Here is a 17,682-nt window from a genome sequence, read left to right as displayed (position 1 = left end):
TTACTATTTACACAGTGGCTACAAAAAGCTGGATAGGAGTGATGATCTGAGCTCCACAAGCCCAAGACACTGGGCAAAGAGGTAATAGCATAGGGGCACTGCAGACACCCGTAAGCCAGGAAAGGGGCTGGATGGGGAAACCACAGGGCCAGAGGAGCAGGAAGAGGGAAAGGGGGATAACAGCACAGAGGAAGCAGATGCTAAATGCAATCCTCACACCACTTGTTACTGGTGATAACACATGTAGAGGGAAATAGTAACCTGTGCCTGCCCAGACCAGGGAAAGCTGCACTGTGGAGCCATCCCACTCCCAGCAGTTGAGTGGTGGGTGGTCATTCAAAGCCGGGGAATTGCATTGGCCACCCTGGGGCAGGTTCCAGCCCCACTTTTGCCTCTCAGAGGCCCATGACAGTAAGGCTCAGGGAAAAGACCCACATTGGACCTGGGCTCCCAGCCATCACACCTGATATCTCAAGCCAAGGCAAGGGGAACCAGGAGTCTGCTGCTACCTGGTGAGAAGTGTAATGAAGCCCTTCCTTCACTGTGCAGCTGCACCTGAACCTGCATCCATGGCCTCTGCCCCACCTGAGGCAGATTCCAAGGGCAGGCTCTGTGTGACTTCCCTGGGCCTGTGGCCTGGTCAAACAGCATCCCCAGACCCTTGTGCACACTTTCAGCTCAGTGCCCAGCCCATATGGACTCTAGTCACTCAGAACTGCAGTGTAGGTGCTGCAAGCTGGAGGGAGCAGCAGGGCTGGCTGCTGGGCTCCACGAGGGGGTATAAAAACATGCAACATTTTAACTATCCTGCTGAGGTTTCATGGAAGCCCTTGAGGAATGGGGAAGTTCACACTTTGAGAGGTGGGTTTAGGGGGTTGGTAAACTCCAAAAGACACCAGGGACTCCTGCTTCAAGTACTCCAGGGGCCCCTAGGCAGCAGAACACATTTACAGAACACAAAGGGCTCTGATTGCACAGACAGCACACTGGGAGTTCAGAGACCTGGTTTATTCAGGACTTTGCCACACACCCGCTTGGGCCTGAAGCAAGTCACAGTTGAACTCTGACCTGCACTCCTCCATACTTGTGGGCAAGGGATCAAGGGAAACCTACTCGCAACCTCCCAACCCATAGCTGTTGTTCCATGTGCTGTATCTAGGAATTGCACCAGATCGCATGTACCCTAGAACCCTGGCTCCAGGGGCAGCAGGCTGTGTCCATCTAGCACCTTAAGCCACAGAAGAGCTGAGTCTGGGGTCTTGGTCCATACTAATGAGGTGGTGCTCACAACCCCAGAGGACAACAGGCAAGAATATAAGTGAATTTGGTTAAGATAGTAAGTGTCCATCACACTCCAGACAGCTATGAAAGACAAGGGTTGGCTGCAGCCAAAATTGCAAGGCCTGGCTTGGGGAAATTTAACAGCTGCCAGGCCGAAGCCCATCACCAGCAGGGCAGCCATGCTGGCTGAGACACCCTTGGACTGAAGGTTGAAGTCAGGTGCCTGGGGGTTTATTAAACATCATTCCTGCAGGCTCACTCCTCTGTGCTTACATGCACTCAGCTGTGAGCAGGCCCAGCTCAGGGCTGAGATTATGACCAGGTTTCTGACTGGAAGCGACGGGATCGCTCTAAGGCTGCAAGGTACTCCTCAGCTTCTGAAGTAGACAGGCCTCCTTCTAGCTGGAACACTGTTTTTAGGGCCTCTGTGACACCAGCTGGCATCTCCTTGGCATTCCTGGAAGAGAAAAAGTGCCACTATTGTGTGCCCAAGACAGGAGAACATGGTCCAAGCTCTCTACTTTAAAGCCTCTGCTGCACCCTTTGGACCCTGTTACATGGCATGCTAGCCTTAGTGACACTGCACATTCAGGGCAGACAAGGCCAAACGGTCAGAGAGCCAGAGGCTCAGCCCAATCATTTCCTGGCTTGTAAACAAAACCTGAGCTGGTACTTCCAAGAACGTGAGGGAGGTCAGTGTCATTCTGAGAATTGGCAGTGAAGTTCCTGCTCTTGAGCTGGATTGGCAGGAAGCAGAGGAGAAAAAAGCCCTCTTGATCTTACTATTAATGATGATAGCAATAATCATACTCAGTGATTACCTAATGCTTTACATATGCAAGATGCTGGACAAAGACTGTGCTCCACCCTTCCACGGCCCCTTCCTCCCAAGGAGCCCAAAGCACTTTAGAGACACCAGGAAAGCCCTAAATGTCTTTGTGGGAGCCGAACTAGCCCTATACTCCTTTCTGAGATTAGGAGGCAATAGCACACAGATTAAATGATTTACCCAAGACCACCTGGTGAGTCACTGGCAGAGCTAGGAATAAGGCTCCAGTCTTATGAGCACAGACCCTCTAATGCCAGACTGCACTTTCCAACCAACAGCCTGAACTATACCAGGCTCAGCTCAGAGTCAGTGAGTACTGAGCAGAGATTTCCAGGGCTCCCCAAAATACAAATGTAAAATACTTAACAAGTGAGGGCAAAGGGCTGTGGTGCAAGCCAGAGACTCATGTAGGCAGGCCTGGAAGCAGAGACAACCTGCCAAATAAGTCAGGTCTCACAGGCTCTAGGAGAACACGGCTGAAAGCACTAAGGGTAAGAGATGGTGTTCAAAGGTCAAAAGGCAGATGACAGGATCCCTCTGTAAATACCACTTCAAGTGCCAGATCCCTGTGTTAGCAAGTGCAGGAACTACACAGATATTTCACTGGCTTTCCCCTTTTTTGCTTTAGAGGCCCATGAGCAAAGTCCAACCTAAGTTCAGACTTTCAGTCTCAATGTGCCATAGGGGAAAGGTCCAGAGAGATCCCTGTTTTGGCTCTGGTACACTGCAGTGACTGGTCACTGTTGCTTTGGATGCAGTGGTGTCTCTAACCTAGGTTATAACTGGGACAGACTGAGCCTTATCAATGGCTTTGTTCTTTTCTTCAGGAGTTGAGAATTGAGACCTACTGACTCCTCTTAACAGGGACCACAGACATATTAAAGGGCATATGTCCATTAATTGCTTAGGAAACCGGAGACTTTGGGATCTTACTGGCTCTTTCCCCATGTCTCTCTTCTCACAGAGCAGTGCAGGCAGCTGGCTACAGAAAGTATTCCTCTTCCTTAGACATGGGCTGTGCCTTGCTGATGCAAACTTTGGTCACCTCCAGACTCTGTGTGAGGTTGGATACAAAACCTCAATCCTTAGCTGGTGCATAATGTGGTTGGGGCAAACAGAGAAGCAGCACATGACGGGGCCCATGCCATGCTCTGCTCTGGCTGAGGACCAATTTCTGAATGCAAATCATGATATTGGATGGCTATAAAGCCCTCTAAAGTCTAGGCTGCCATTATCCTGGATGCTGCCTCCACTCTTTACCTTATCAAATAGTTTCCCTGGGCTGTGGTGCTGCAGCTGAAACTCACGGAAAGCAGGGGTAGGGGGAGAGAGGGAGAGCATTCTAAAATTCTCTACACTTCACGATCACATGACCTATAGAGCTGCATGCCTCCTTGCTTGTAGGTGCTCTATTCAAGATTTCCCCTAGGGAGATCATTGGGAACCTGTTTGCAACTGATCCCTGACAGCAGTCACTTGGAAGACAAGTGACTGTTCTGTTGGCAAACAATGGACCTAGGGCATGGTCTGTTCTAGGAAACCACTGGAATTCTGAGTGCTCAGGTACCCTGAGCATTGAAATGGATGCACCAGGCACATGAAATAATGCCATCCCGTAGGGACAAGAGTACAGTGCTGCTAACCCCAACCTGGCTGCAATTCTGACTCTGGAAAAGGGACAGACAGTTCCCCCACAGTACAACACCCTGCCAACAATCAAATCAGCAGGCTGTGCCATAGCAGAACTGACCACTCTGATTCCTACCTGGACGATAGGAAGAATGAAAATGCCCCACCCCCTGACCCTGTTCAGATGCACCCTGGGATGGCAGCACCCTGAGGCAGCCAGTACTCACCCAGCCAGGTAGATGTGAGCATTGTCACGGCTCAGCAGATCCCACACCAGCCCTTTGTTTTCTCTGATTCGGTGCTGGACATAAACCTTTTCCTCCTGTGGGGAAGTACACACCATGATAAGCAGCAGTGGATTCCAGCTGCCAGCACAGACACCAGCGCTGCTCATCTTGCTCGAGAAGGTAGAGAGGGGCAAATGGTAGGAGTCCTACCCTATTACTCATATGTTAGTGTTCTGGACAGCCCAGTTTGTACCAACCCCATCTAGAAACAGACAGAACTGATCCACGTGCTTCACAGGGCCCGCAGACCTAGACCATACAACCATCGCTTGCACTGCAAGCTCCTTGGGGACAGATCCTCATCCTCACTGAGGCAAAACTGGGAGAACAAGCCACTATGACATGAACACAGCAGGGCAATCACTGCGAGACAAAGCCACATCTGGAACTGAGTGGCTACAGTAAATAGACAGGGATCCCTTCCCTGCACCTCCCCTGCCAACAGCTGTAGGTACCAGTTGGTGCACTGCTGGGCCATGACCTAGAGAAGCTGCAAGCTACAGATTCCCTAGAAATAATCCTTCCAGCCACCTCCAACAGTCCCCACACCCTCAGACTAGCACTGAAATACAACTGTGACACTACTTGTCCTCAGACTATCCCAAGACTGCAGCCATGCCAGTGAGAGGCTTGCCATGCCCTGCCTCTGCCCTGAATGAAGACTTTCCACCTTACACCAAGTGCCAAAGCTTAAAACTGCTCCTCCTGCCATCGGACCAACATTGGAACCCTACCCCTATGTGGGCCTAAGACCTACTCCTGCAACTCAGAAACACAGCAGGGCTAGCCTGAAAAGAGGGGGCCAGGCAGACAGGTGGTGACTAGTTCATTGCATCTCCAAGCAGCTTCCTTCTGGGGTATGGCAGGGTAGTAAAGCTGTCCTACTGTAGCAGGATCCCTCAGAGAGGACAGCTCTCACCACCTGCCCCTCTAATGCAGCTATGCCAGCAGCAGTGAACCGGTCCAGGCTCTTCACTGCCAGGTCCATTGGAAATAATTGGCTTGAGTGCTACAGATACACTACAGTGAGCATGAAAATAGGGAAGACCCATCTCTGCCACTGATATAGCTGGGTGGGCACTAGGTGTACCTCTCAACCCTGTCCATCGTCTGCCATTAGTGAACCAGCAGCAGGCAAGTGAGACTACTGCACTTTGCCCCTTTCAATCAGGCCTGGAGTAAGGAAGTGCCATTTTATACTCAGTGGATTCTGCTCTCTGCACAAAGCCTGGATCCCCTCCCAGGTGCCCTGGTTCAAATGCATGCAGTTACCCACTGTGGAATGCCCTGCAGGGTCGGGCTCTCTGGCAAGGAGATGTGTATACGTAGCTCAGAAGAGGGTCCAAGATGCTTTATCAAATGGTGAAACAGTTGTAAAAACTATTAGAGTCCAACACGTTGCTCCTACCACTAGCTTCTGGCTTCCTGCAACACCATTGACCATTGTACTTACTGCTACCTAACAGCCTGCTTGTGTCTGTAACTTGCTTATAAGACCCATGAATCATTGATCAACCCTGTATAAACTATTGATAAACATACCAGTAACATGGAGCAACCCAGCACAGACACTGTGGCAGAGTGCCTGACAGAGCTCACTTCTACCCTCCCACTAAACCAGGCTCTTAAAACATTGCTCATTATGGGCCAGTGAATATTTACCCTGGCAACTTGGCCCTTCCCCATCAATAGTTGAAGCTCAGGAGACTGTGACTGGATTTCAACCATTCCAGGCCACTATGAGATACAATGTGGACATGTGGAACACACCACCTCCCTGGTAGAAGTCCCCAAAGCAGCTCTTGGCATGGGCTGCCACTGGCGCACGTATCAGTCTCCCAAGCTAAAGTCGTTCCATGCATTTGTCCCAGGAAGCAGTCATACTGGATAGGAGGCAGCAAGGTCATCTGAGGCGCAGTCAGAGTTTGGCTGAGGTGGCCATCAGAGGTGAGCAAACACATTGCAGGCACTGACAACCAGCCATGGCTGCCCACAGCTCAGCATTGTTAACGTTAATCAGCTAAGTGCTGATAGTGGTTCTGCCCATGAGGCTGGGACTCTGCTCAAGTCCTTAAATGACCCACTGCTAGTTGCACAGCCAGTAAACATCCTATGTACTATGGCTCTTCAAAACCAGAATGTGATGTGCTGGAAACATGCAAGGGGAGAGCTTAAAACAGGGCTCAGTCTCCCTCTTTCCTACAAGGGAAAGGTCAGGAGAACAAGGGGCTTGAGATGGTGACTCAGGCTGGGGGAGGGAATTCCAGGCAGTTCCTGAGTCTTGGTTCAGGCCAGGATCTCGGAGCATGAGCACTTGTACGAGTCAACAGGCTTGCCAGCCCTCTGTAGAGGGAAGAACCCAAGTGACTGCATGATACATCATCACTGCATTTTGGCCAAAAGGTTCTTTCAAACCATGTTTCCTTAGAAACTGTCAGGAAATGGTGTCATTACCATTCTCTAGGTCTGCATTGAATGCATAGGTACTTTGTTTCCCAGCTCCCCAGAGTATTTCTCAATGTCTTCTTATTCAGGAGAGAAGGCACATAGTACAGGCAGCCAGACCTAGCATCATGAGTGCACAAAACATGACAGCATCACAAAGACATGGACACAACACAATTTCTATCGCCTCTTGAAAGGAGTTATCAAATATCTAGCTGAAGAGTAACATCAAGGCCAGCAAGCCTCAGGCTGAGCCCAACATGGTGGGACTTAAAATGTACGTAAAGGTAGCTGGATTATCAGAAATGACCTGGATTTCAAAAAAGCTTTTAACCCAGCTGCTCCTTAGAGGTTGCTGAGGAAAATTGTTGGGCAGGGGTGAACAGCAAATTCTTATTTTGCCTCAGAGTGGCTGTGACAGAAAGGCAAGAGCCTGAAGCGCAAAGCAGAGTAGCTCTGGGCTAGCTGCTCTCATCTATTCATCCTCAATGTGGAGGAAGAAGCTGACAGCAAGTGGGTGACAGACACTGATAACACCTAGTTGCTTTGGGCCTTTCTCCCTTTCCTTCCAGAGCCTGTGGGAGCAGGACTGGGTGCTGTGTAAGCTTTCCAGCTCACTTGCTTCTGTTGCGGTCAATTAAACAGGAAAACAGTAGCAAAAACCCAACCAAACTCTGCAATTATACAGTTAGGCAAAGGGCTGGGGAGATTTTGCAAAGAGATTAAACCGATGTATTATAAGCAGCCAGATAAAAGATGTCTGTGAAAAATCAATGACAAGCATTAAGGAAGGGGAAAAAATGTAGTTAAACTAACTGGAAATAAGTTCCCATTCACACCTTTTCTGGAAAACATCCATATTTGAGTTGAAACTGGCATTGTGGGACCATTCTGGGGGCAGAAAGAGCCAGTACAATGAAGAATATCTGCATACAAGTTATTTTAAATAAAACTAGTTTGTCTGTAAGAGACGTGTTAGCAGGCTGCACATCAGCAGCAAGTAAAAGGAGCCTGATGGGGAGGGAACAGTGCAGGGTGTTTTTCAGCTGCTGGGAGCTGGAGCACTGCAGAGCAGACAGGGCACAGGGGCTGTTCCACAGCTTGTTGGGGCTGTGTGCCTAGCTGATCTGCCTTGGGCTTCAAGGGTGCTTTTACACCTGGAAACAGCAGCTGTGCTGATTACAGATGAATGGGAGAAGAGTCAGCTGGACAGATGGTGCAGCAGAAGAGAATGGAGAAGTAGAATAAGGTGACGTGGTACCCTGGAGATAGCGTGGCAGGCACCTCTGCTTACATCAGGGCCCTGCCACTCAATTCCCCAGTGCCACCACCTTACAAAGATCAGAAGGCAGCTAGAGGGAGAGCTGGTTTTAAAGCAACTGAGGGATTGAGGTGGGAGTTTGAGTTGCCAGTGGGTAATTATCAGGGATCCTGGTTTTCTCTGATAAAAAAAAAATCCCCAATTTTAAAATTAAAAAAAGTAACCGATTAAAATGAAACATCACTGATATATATATATAGTGGTGTTTCATTTTAACAGTGGATTTTGGGTTACTTTTTTAAATCCGAAAATTGGGGATTTTTTTTTTTTTAATCAGAGAAAACCAGGATCTCTGGTAATTATAGATGGGGTTGGAGGGGCAGAAGGGGTGAGGTTTGTCACTTTTTTCCCCCAAGTTTACTACCATGGCAACCTTTCAGGATCTTGGAGCCTTTTATCTGTCACGTGCTCCACTTAAACAAAGCTGATTAACCACCCGTGCTGTGCTCACACTTCTTTCAGAGGCCCCATTCAAATGACCTTTCCTGTTTTCACGCAGCACATTTGTGTACCCAGCTGGATGGTAACACTGAGCTCCTGGCAGAGGCTCATCTTCCCAGAGCCAGACCCCCTCCACAGAGTCTGGCCTTTAACCACTGGGTTCCACTAAAAACCGAACATACCAGGTTTATTCCCTGAGGGAGTCAATGGAATTGGCTAACTCTATTACCCACCCTGGTTACTGCATGGAGGTCTCACAGCCCAGCAATTACTGCACTGAAAGTGAAAGTGGTGGAAAGAAACAGTCCTGTTCAGAAAGGTGCTTGGGACAGGCCAGAGCAGTATGGGGGGCATAACGCTGCTTATGTGGAGACTGGGTTTGGTGACCAACAGCCTCCACAGGTTTAAGTCAGGCAGCTGAAACAATCTTGCCATGTATAACTGACTCATGTGCAAGTCAGCTATACAACAGCATGCACTGGGCTAGGAGTCAGGTACAGAAATGTAGAGCAAGCACTATCAGGGCCAGGCCATGACCACACCAGCATGGCAGCATCCTGGTCCTTCAGGGATACTGGCATGGCCCACATGCTCACAAGCAACATCCCCATCTTGAAACCGTACCACTGGTGCTTCACTCTATCTTTCTGGAACCTGCCCCAGGGGAGACCTGCAGCTTTGGTGTCTACAGGCCTAGAATGACTGAGAAACAGACAGTGCCCAGACTGGGAAATGAGTGGCCCTTCACGTGTTCATCCTTTCCTGCCGTAAGCCAACCTTAGGAAGGCTGTCATGTCATCAGGAGGGGGAACTGCTCTACAGGCAGCTTGACAGTGGAATCTACAGCTGTAACAAAGCCAGCCCTGCAACACAGGCCAGCAGGGCCTCAACCTCCTGCTGGGGGCAGATGGTGAAAGAGAGAAGTGAAGCCCCCACAGCAAGGTGGGAAAAGCACAGCCCTCCTGCCTGGCAGCCGGAATCCCCAGTTGGTTCTGGACAAATGCGAACCATCCCATGAGACAGGGTGACTTGCCTCAGGTCCCCTATGTCTCTCCAGCCGTTCTCCCACCCAGGGAAAGAGTTCTGGTTGCTACAGGCATTGCTCAGTTGTAGTCTTCCCAGCACACTACACATCTTATTGGACCTTCTCAAACTCTGCCTTTTGGGTGAACACTACCGACCCAGATGAGCACATACCACTATCTGCTGGCATCACCATTGTCACCTGTCTCGTCTTATTGTGCCCAGACTCCTGTTGGCTTTGTAAATGGGAAGATCTCTCCTATGTTCCCAAAACTGTACTGACTACGTGTACAGGAAAATACCCGACATTGTCTTCCCCTCTTGTGGGATTCCCACCCCCTTTTCATTAGTCCCATGGCACCCATCAATCACTTTATGAGAGAAGCAGCACTGGAGTGCTCCATCTCTCCTTCAAATGCTTGAACGTGTTCACTAACCTGGTCCCTGGAGAAGGCCGTAAAGAGAGTCAGGAAGCCCTTTTTCACCAGCTCCTCCCATTCAGCCTGACAGTAGAAGTCCTTGGATTTCTGGCGGCAGCCAAAAAATAAACAGTTCCCTGACAAGAAATAAGAACCGTGTTGGAGGGAACCCAGCTCCCCAAGGGAAGTGCTCTAAGACAGGCACCCATGAAATGCACTTGGACCAGGCCTGCAGATGAAGGGACTGCCTCAAAGACACTCCTTGAAAGCAATCATAGAAAAGGCAGTGCGCCTCACAAGTATCCAGCCAGGAACTAGGAGTAGCATGAACTGGAGCAGGTGACAGGCACCTTCATCTTTAACTCAGGGGCAGCCTGTGGTGACAACTGGTTCCAACCTGCTATACCTACTCTCTAGCCAGGTGCCCTGGCCCCTAGAGATAGTAGTGCCTGCCAGGTCCTGCAGACTCCATGGACAGCCTCTGACAAGTCCATATGCTAAGCTGACCCATATTCTGGCCAGCCCTGCTTTCTGCTAAGGTGCAGTGGGTAAGAAATAAGAGAAATGCCATTCCCCAAAAGTGGCATCTGCCTGCCACACTAACAAGGTGGACAGCCCCAGGAAGGATGACTGGCTCCTGGGAGTCTGATGGCTTTTCACTGGCAGCCTTCAGCTGTTTGCATCAGAACTGGAGCTGGGTTTTTGCAGGATATGCCAAGGCCACCATCACCCACAGCCAGGAAACTGCAAGCAAGTCCCAAGCCTTGGACAATGGCCCAGATGAGGCAGAGGTGGGAGCAGAGCCATTGCTCCCTTTGAGAGACAGCATAGGCTTGTGCATGGTAGCTGTGCTAGATCAGGAGCCCTGAGACCTGTACTTAAGCAGGTTAAGCAGGTAGACTGCCTCAGCCCTCCCAGAAGGGACAGCCTACTCCCCAGGGTCAGCCTGTTATTGGCCTCTCTGCTAAAACTCCCCTGGGAGCACCATCAGGCCAGAAAGGGGGATAAGACTCCAACTTGATCCAGAGAGGTGACACAGAAAGAGCCCTTCTGCACAGCTGGATTGGAAATAATGGCCAAATGGTGTTAGCCCAGGCCGAGGTGCCAACCCAAACCCTAATTCACCTCTCTGTGCCCCCATTTCCCAATCTGGAGGACCTGGCCCTCATGCCTTTCAACCAGATCAATCCAAATGCCAAAGATATACCCCATGGGTACATCCCACTCTGAAGAGCCCAAAAATCAAAGATTTGCCCCCCACAACCCAAGGAGCCCAGATGCCAGAATTTCCTGGTTCTCCCAGCTCCTCCCACAAACTAAAGATTGTGCCCTTCACCTCCCATGGTACTCACCTGACAGGACCTGACCTCTAGAATCCCTCACCCTCAAGTCCTGGCTTAAGGTGAAGCTGCTGTTCAGTAGAGTGGCTGGGAAGGCTTGTATAGGCCAGGTCTCTGTGTGCCCTGTTTCTCTTCAGCTTCTTGCATCCTCACCTCCACCCAGCCACACTCTTTCCTCCACACTGGACACACAGTCGTTCCCACATCCTCTGGAGGATTATTCCCAACTGAGGACCTCACCTTTCCTGCCCTGGGCAACACGTTCCTGGATAGCTGCTCTGAAAGGTGCCACTCCTGTGCCAGGGCCAATCATGATCACGGGGGTATCTGGCTTGGCAGGGAACTTCATTCCTCCTTTCTTTACCCAGAGAGGCACCCAGACATCACCTGCAAAAGGAACAGACCAACAGGTCATGCCTTGACCACCACAGATCTTGGAATTAGAACTGAAACATAAGCACAGCAGATGTTCACCCCCCCCCCACCCCATGTATGGTTCTGGGGCTGCTCAACCTGGTTCCAGCCAACCAATACCCATGATAGATATATGAGAACTACCTGATGGTAAAACACCCCTTGCCCGTGGAGGGCTGCCCTGAAAGCAGGATCCACATGGTAGAACAGACTTGACTTGAACACTGGTTGTGGGAGGTGAGGGGTGTTGGGTTACAAAGGTCTTTATCTGAAGGAATTGCTGGAGACCAGTACCCCCTAACTGTGGTGGTACGGATAGGACTCAGCTTGACTGCAAGCTGCGTGGAAAAGGCCCCAGCCAGGTACTGGAAGCACGCCCAATCCTACTTAGCTTATAAAGAGTGTTGCGACCACAGCCTACACAGTACATATGGAACCGCACTTCACTCTAACAGTCACCCAGCTCACCATCTCTTCTGTAGGAACCCAGCTGGAGGCCATGCTGTGGGGGTCTCTTTAGATGGATGAGGTTGGTACACTTAGAAGTGTTCTGCTGCCCAGCATTAGTGCCATGAAGGGCTGGGACTACACTGCTGGCCCTCACAACACTGAGGGAAGGGCCCAGGAAATTGGAAGCAGCCTACTGTGGCACAGCAGCTAGCTGGGAAAGCAGGCAGCTAGGGAAGGTTTTGGCAGCTGGACTCAGGAAAAAAGGTTCCAAAGCAGGAGATGGCTCAGGTCCTTGGGGTAGGGGCTGGATGTGCAGCACCTGGGGCTGGCAGCTGAGAAAGGGGCTGTATGTCATGGGGTAGCAAGGGACTTCCTGCTGGGAAGCTCAGACCTATGCTCACTGCTGACAGGCCCCCAGGCCTGCCTCTTGCCAACTAATATGCACAAGTTCCATCCAGGCTCTTGCTAGCCGATATGCATGTGGCTTGTAGGCCCAAACTGAGGTCCAATGTGATCAGGTACCATGCTGAGGCCTGAGGGATGCCAGCCAGGTAGAGCACAGGCCCCGTCGCGGCTTGCTGAGGCGTGTCTTGTACTGCACCACAGCCATGAGAATCTGGATCCTGTTGGGGTGAGCCTGTGGAGAAAGGTTTCAGGTGAGGTGGAGTTCAAATGCAAAATGCCCTGGGCTACAGCTGTGAGCTAGGGGAGCCAGCAGGCCCTTCCCTGTTCATGTGGTGAAAGGAATGGGCAAAGAAGTGAGTCCCCTCCATGCAGCCCTGCACAACAGGCAGCAGGAGATCCTCTGGCCAGAGGACACTGCATATCTCTCTCAGCCAGAGCCGAACGCAAACCAGAGGGGACAAAGGTGGGGCTGGAATGTATAAACAGAGGGCCCATGGGCTAATGTGAAGCAGCAGGAGACAAGGTACCAGAGTGGATAGGATGCTGGTCTGCAGGATTGGACCCACAGCCTGCTCAGGGTAGTAGTTCCTCTGGCTCTAGCTACCTGCATGCCCAGGCTTTTCTTTACCTGAAGCTGCCTCTTTGATCCCCTCAGCTGGGGGGCAAGGGGCAGGGGAGGGAATATGGTGCTGGCCAACTGTCAGCACTTCCAGAGACAGGAGAAGCCCTCCCTGAATAGCTGAAAGGGAGAAGAGATAGTCAAACCCCAGAAACCTGAACCTTAAAAGTTTGGGAAAAATCCTAACAGCCCTTGGGCATCTTCACTAGCTAGCAAAACCTCCTCCAGGGCTGGGGTTTCAATGCCATCTACTGGTCACAAAGGGAAGTGGTTTCCCCACCTTTACACTAACTATCCCCGTTTCTACCACTGCCACAGACACGTGCAGGGTACCATGGTCCCCCAACTGCATAATAGAGAAACCAGGTCCATCCCTATCCCAGAGTATGACACCCCACTGCTCACAGGGACCAGTCAAATTTCAGGGCCTAAACCTCTTACTATATCCAGTGTCAAAGTCCCATGAGTTCAAGGGGAGCAGGAGTGGGAGTGACCTAGGCTGGAGACTAGCTAGGTTGCAGATATCAAAACCTACAGCACTAACCATGCCATTGTCTCCAAGACAAGTAGCAGAGCCTTAGACGTGGTCTGGACAGCCACAAGGTACAGAAGCAGTCTGCTCTCATCTACATGCCATGCTGGGTTTCTGAGAAAAGAGCTGCCTGAGGCAGGGAACCTACGCCATGAGCTCTAGCCACAGTGATGTCAACTCAATGTGCCTCACATGAGAGCAGGAGGGTCTGGGATGCTTACCAACAAGGAGGAGGCAATAGAAAAGGCCCGGGGCCTGATCCGAGGGATGAGGTCCAGCAGGTATGCGGGTGGGATGGCACAAGTGGTGTGAGGGAAATCCCACAGGACCTGGGAACAACAGTAGTATAAGAGAAGGCAGTTCCCATGGACAGTCCTTGCCTTGGGAGGTCCCCATGGAGAAGAAATCTTCAAGCCTAGCAGGCACTGCCCTTTGTTCTGCTGTTGAATGCTGGCTCCCACCTGACACACTCCCACCCACACTACTCAGCAGGAGAGCACCTAAGAGCACAGCAGCCTGTGAGGTGGAGGAGGCCTGTGCTGTACAGAGCTCTATAGGCAGCAGGACAGGTTTGCATTACCTGGCCGTATTTCAGGCAGTGAGACAGGCAAACCTGCTGGCAGTGGCTAGTGCAGCTTGGCCAGTTTCCCACAACAATGTCAATACTTTTTTAAAAAAGAATCCGAGAAACGCCATATACAAAGTGGTGTGAGGGGTGTGCTAACAAGGGCAAATTAACTCCTGGAACAAGGAAACATTCCAGTTAAGATCACCTGGGCGACTTTACTTGGTCCCCTTGGAAGGGGGCACTACAAGACATATCTTTAAACACCTGATCACACACATTTCTATGCTTTTCTTGCTTTGACACCAGGTAGTTAGTGAAGCTGGGATTTCTGGTTCCTTCGCCCCTGGTAAAGCAGAGGATAGGGCTGGAAGTGTGTACCAGGGAGAAGAGGCTGAATGCTCAGGTATGGGAGAGAAAGATAACACACCTGGAGTAAGTGGCAATGGCAGGGCCTGCTCCCTCCATCACTTTAGGGCAGAGATTGGCAACCTCTGGAGAGGGAGACTGGTTACATGAGGAAGTGTGTACACTAGGGCCTTAAGGGTGCCACAGTCTCAAGCTGCCAGCTGCCACCCCAGCCTTCTCTGCTCTGTGCCAAGGGCTGGGCGCTTATGCCCCTTTGCAGATCCATTCACCCCCATTGTCAAATTAACCATTCTCCATTGGCACTGGTTATGCTTTCTGGTGGCACTCAGCACATGCTGTGTTAGTGGGGGAGCAAGGAAAGCCATCCCTCAGCAATGAGCAGGGCAGCTGGGGCACTGCAGAGGAGACAGATGGCCTGGCCTGCCATTCGAGAAGATTCTAATCCGTTCTAGGGGAGCCACCACAAAGTTTCCTTGCGCTTTCTCCTGCATTGTAGCTCCACCAAGAAGAGCCCAGCTAGCCTTACTGCATCCCCATAATAAACAGCCTTCATCTCAAAGAGCTGCATGGGGCTCTACACTTTGCTTACTCATGGGGGTGGGGGACTCCAGAGGCACCTGAGGGGCTCCCTTTTCAGCAAGATATAATGCTGGTGTTCATCCCAGGGGAAGGCACCAGAGCAGAACACAAGGCCCAGACCTGCTGTGCAGCAGCAAGTAAAATTCATGGCACAAAGCAATAACTCAGAGACAATAAGGCAGAAAGAGCTAATACAATCAATCTGACCTCCACCACAGCACAAGCCAGCACAATCTCGCCTAACAAGCCTCGCACTTGGCCCATCTCTCACGGCTGAGCAACAGCACTTATTTTAGAATGAGAGTTTTTCAGTTTTGACTGAAATACTTCAAGGGATGGAGTCCTCTGCACCCACAGATAAACTGTTCTCAGGGGCAATGGCTCTCGTTGTAGAAGTACCTATGACTTCAGACTGGGCTTGGTGGCCCCAGAAGCCCCACAACTTACTTACTCAGACTTGCTTCCAATCTGAGTTGCTTTAGCTTCACTGAGCAGAGGCAATAGCTCAAAGACCAGCCCCAGAAAAGCCTATTGAGTAGGTCTCCCAGCCCCCATTACTTACTCAGCTGCCCTACCTCAAGGGTAGTCCTGCGAGGCCGGTTGCAGTAACTGTACAGCTCCTCCTGACCTTGTGCAGAGCTAAATTCCTGCAGCTTTTCCTGCTCCAATTCATCTGGTGACAAATAGGACAAAAGCTCGAAGAAGGAGCGACGAGGGACACAAGAAATATCCAGGTGATGGGTGACCAGATGCCAGATGGTGCAGGGCTGGGGTAAGTGGGCAGGAAGGGCCATGTCTGCAAGGCAAGATACAAATATCAAAGAGAGCCCTGGGGCATGGCATTGACCTAAATGAGGGGCAAGATGCCCAAGCTGCACAGCAGCCCTTTGTTTGCTCAAAGAGCTCTCCCTCCCAGCCCACCTCATGCTGGCCTTAGGCTTTGCTTCAGTCAGACTGGAGCAGGAAATGCTTTGAAATAGGCATAGGGCTGGTGAGGCTCCATATGGAAGCAGAGGCACTACTTTACTGCCCTGTCACAGAGGGCAGCTTTGCTCACATGCCATTCACATGGGCAATCCCATTCAGGCTCCCATAGAAGCTCCCCTAACCTCCAAAGTCCTGCTTTCTCCCTTATAAACCCATAAAACCCCTACTACCCTCCTCTCCACTCTCCAGGAACAGCCATGAGTGTGTCTGGCTTCCCTGGAGCCTGATTTGCTTGGGGGAGGAAAATCAGGAGTGTGACGGTTCAACCTAAATGAAAGTCAGAACCCACCTTGGCCTCACCACCTTCCTCCCCCCTTTACAAATTCCACAGAACACACCACTTCTTTGACCTCACCAGCCCTTCTGGCTGAGGCAAGAACTACTAGATGGATGCTTTAAAGGCATGAGTGTGCAACAAGCACTTAAACAGGAAGCTCCAGAGGGCATAGCACCTAGGAACAGGGAAGTACCCAAACAGCAGAAAAACTCTGTAGGGCAGATGAACTGTCCAGAGTTCAAGCACACTGATAAGGAGGATCAATGACTCCTTCCAGGACCAAACACCTTGAATTCAGAGGTGGTTTCAATTAAACCATAAACTGCTAAGGAACCACTTATGGGAGGTGTGTGAGGTAGTACCCCCTCCGCAGATCGTGTGGGAGTGCACCTCTGGAGATTACAGAAACCGGGACAGTGAGGTAAATATGCACATAGTGTTCGGTGGTGGTGGTGGAATGGAAATGGAGTCTGGCATGGGCACAATAACATGGAATCTCAGCGTGAGGTCAGTTCTTGTTGCTGTGACAGGGTTTTCCCTGAGGGTGGAGATGCAACTATCTGACACCTGCCTCAAGAAAAGTCTGGCTTTGCTTTAAAGCATCTATCTAATAGTCAGTAACCTGCAAGACCTCAGTGGGTGGGGAGCAAGAGCTGATGTGCTGTAAATCACACCTAGTCTGGAACAGGTTGAGGACTATGAACAGAGCACTGGAGACCTCTTAGGAATACTCCTTCAAGTCCATCTCAAGCCAGTTGTCCAAGTAAGGGCAGATATGTTCTGCATCATCTCACATGGGCTGCCACTGCCAAGCACTTCCTGAATTCTCTTGGGGATGAAACCAAACCAAAAGGGAGCACTCATATAGGTAGTGACTGATAGGCCTGGATGAAGTGGCTAGTATTTGCTTCAGATTCAGATTCGGTCGATTTAGGAGACAGTGATTTGATTCAGCAATTTGAATCACTTTCCAGATTTGATTCAGCCAAATCTGATTTGGAGATTGGGCTGCTGCTGAATCTCTGAATCAGCCAGGCCAGGCCCATCCCCCACCCACTCTCCCAGCCTGGCAACGGCTGCTTTGCCCACCCCAGCTCCTGACTGTTTGGGAAAAAAAGCTCCAGATCACTGGGTGCTGCCAGGCCCGGGGGGAGGGAGGGGGGGGCGTGATGCCCACTACCCCCCACTGCATGGGGACCTCTGCATAAGCCCCCTGACTCCCACCTCACTCCCCCAGCCCCCGCACGGGTGCCCCACTCAGGCCAGCTCAAGCCCTTTAAGAAAAAAAAAAAACAACAAAAAATCCCCCAGACTCAATGCTCCTGACAAGGGGCAATCCCCACTGCCCCCTGCCACGTAGGGGATCCCCGAAGCTGCAAGGCCACTGCAGGAGTGGTGAGTCCCAGGGCTTTTCTTGGTTTGTTTTTCTCTTAAAGGGCCAGAGCCCTGGTGGGCAGGGCACCCACAGGG

At 51.0% G+C, this 17,682-nt stretch overlaps 1 protein-coding gene across 4 annotated transcripts in view; it reads right to left on the bottom strand.

The window, feature by feature from the left end:
* Positions 1–1,288: 1,288 nt before the first annotated feature.
* Positions 1,289–17,682, bottom strand: part of NDOR1 (NADPH dependent diflavin oxidoreductase 1) — a 30,373-nt gene continuing 13,979 nt past the window's right edge. For 3 of the 4 annotated variants that reach the window (XM_019510354.1, XM_019510357.1, XM_019510356.1), the window contains exons 9-15: positions 15,524–15,744; positions 13,657–13,764; positions 12,402–12,516; positions 11,256–11,402; positions 9,694–9,812; positions 3,967–4,061; positions 1,289–1,738 (exon numbers count right to left, since the gene is read on the bottom strand). In XM_019510354.1, the coding sequence (XP_019365899.1) occupies positions 1,594–1,738; positions 3,967–4,061; positions 9,694–9,812; positions 11,256–11,402; positions 12,402–12,516; positions 13,657–13,764; positions 15,524–15,744 (950 nt within the window). In that variant the 3' untranslated portion in view covers positions 1,289–1,593. Of the gene's footprint in view, positions 1,739–3,966; positions 4,062–9,693; positions 9,813–11,255; positions 11,403–12,401; positions 12,517–13,656; positions 13,765–15,510; positions 15,745–17,682 lie in introns of all 4 variants that reach the window. The other variant, XM_019510355.1, reaches the window with a different exon arrangement.

This window comes from Gavialis gangeticus, unplaced genomic scaffold (assembly GCF_001723915.1).
Source record: "Gavialis gangeticus isolate Ggan-Ray unplaced genomic scaffold, GavGan_comp1, whole genome shotgun sequence".
In the NCBI taxonomy this organism is placed as follows: Eukaryota; Metazoa; Chordata; order Crocodylia; family Gavialidae; genus Gavialis; species Gavialis gangeticus.
Note: the sequence above shows the minus strand (reverse complement) of the source record. Positions and strands in the feature narration are given on the sequence as shown.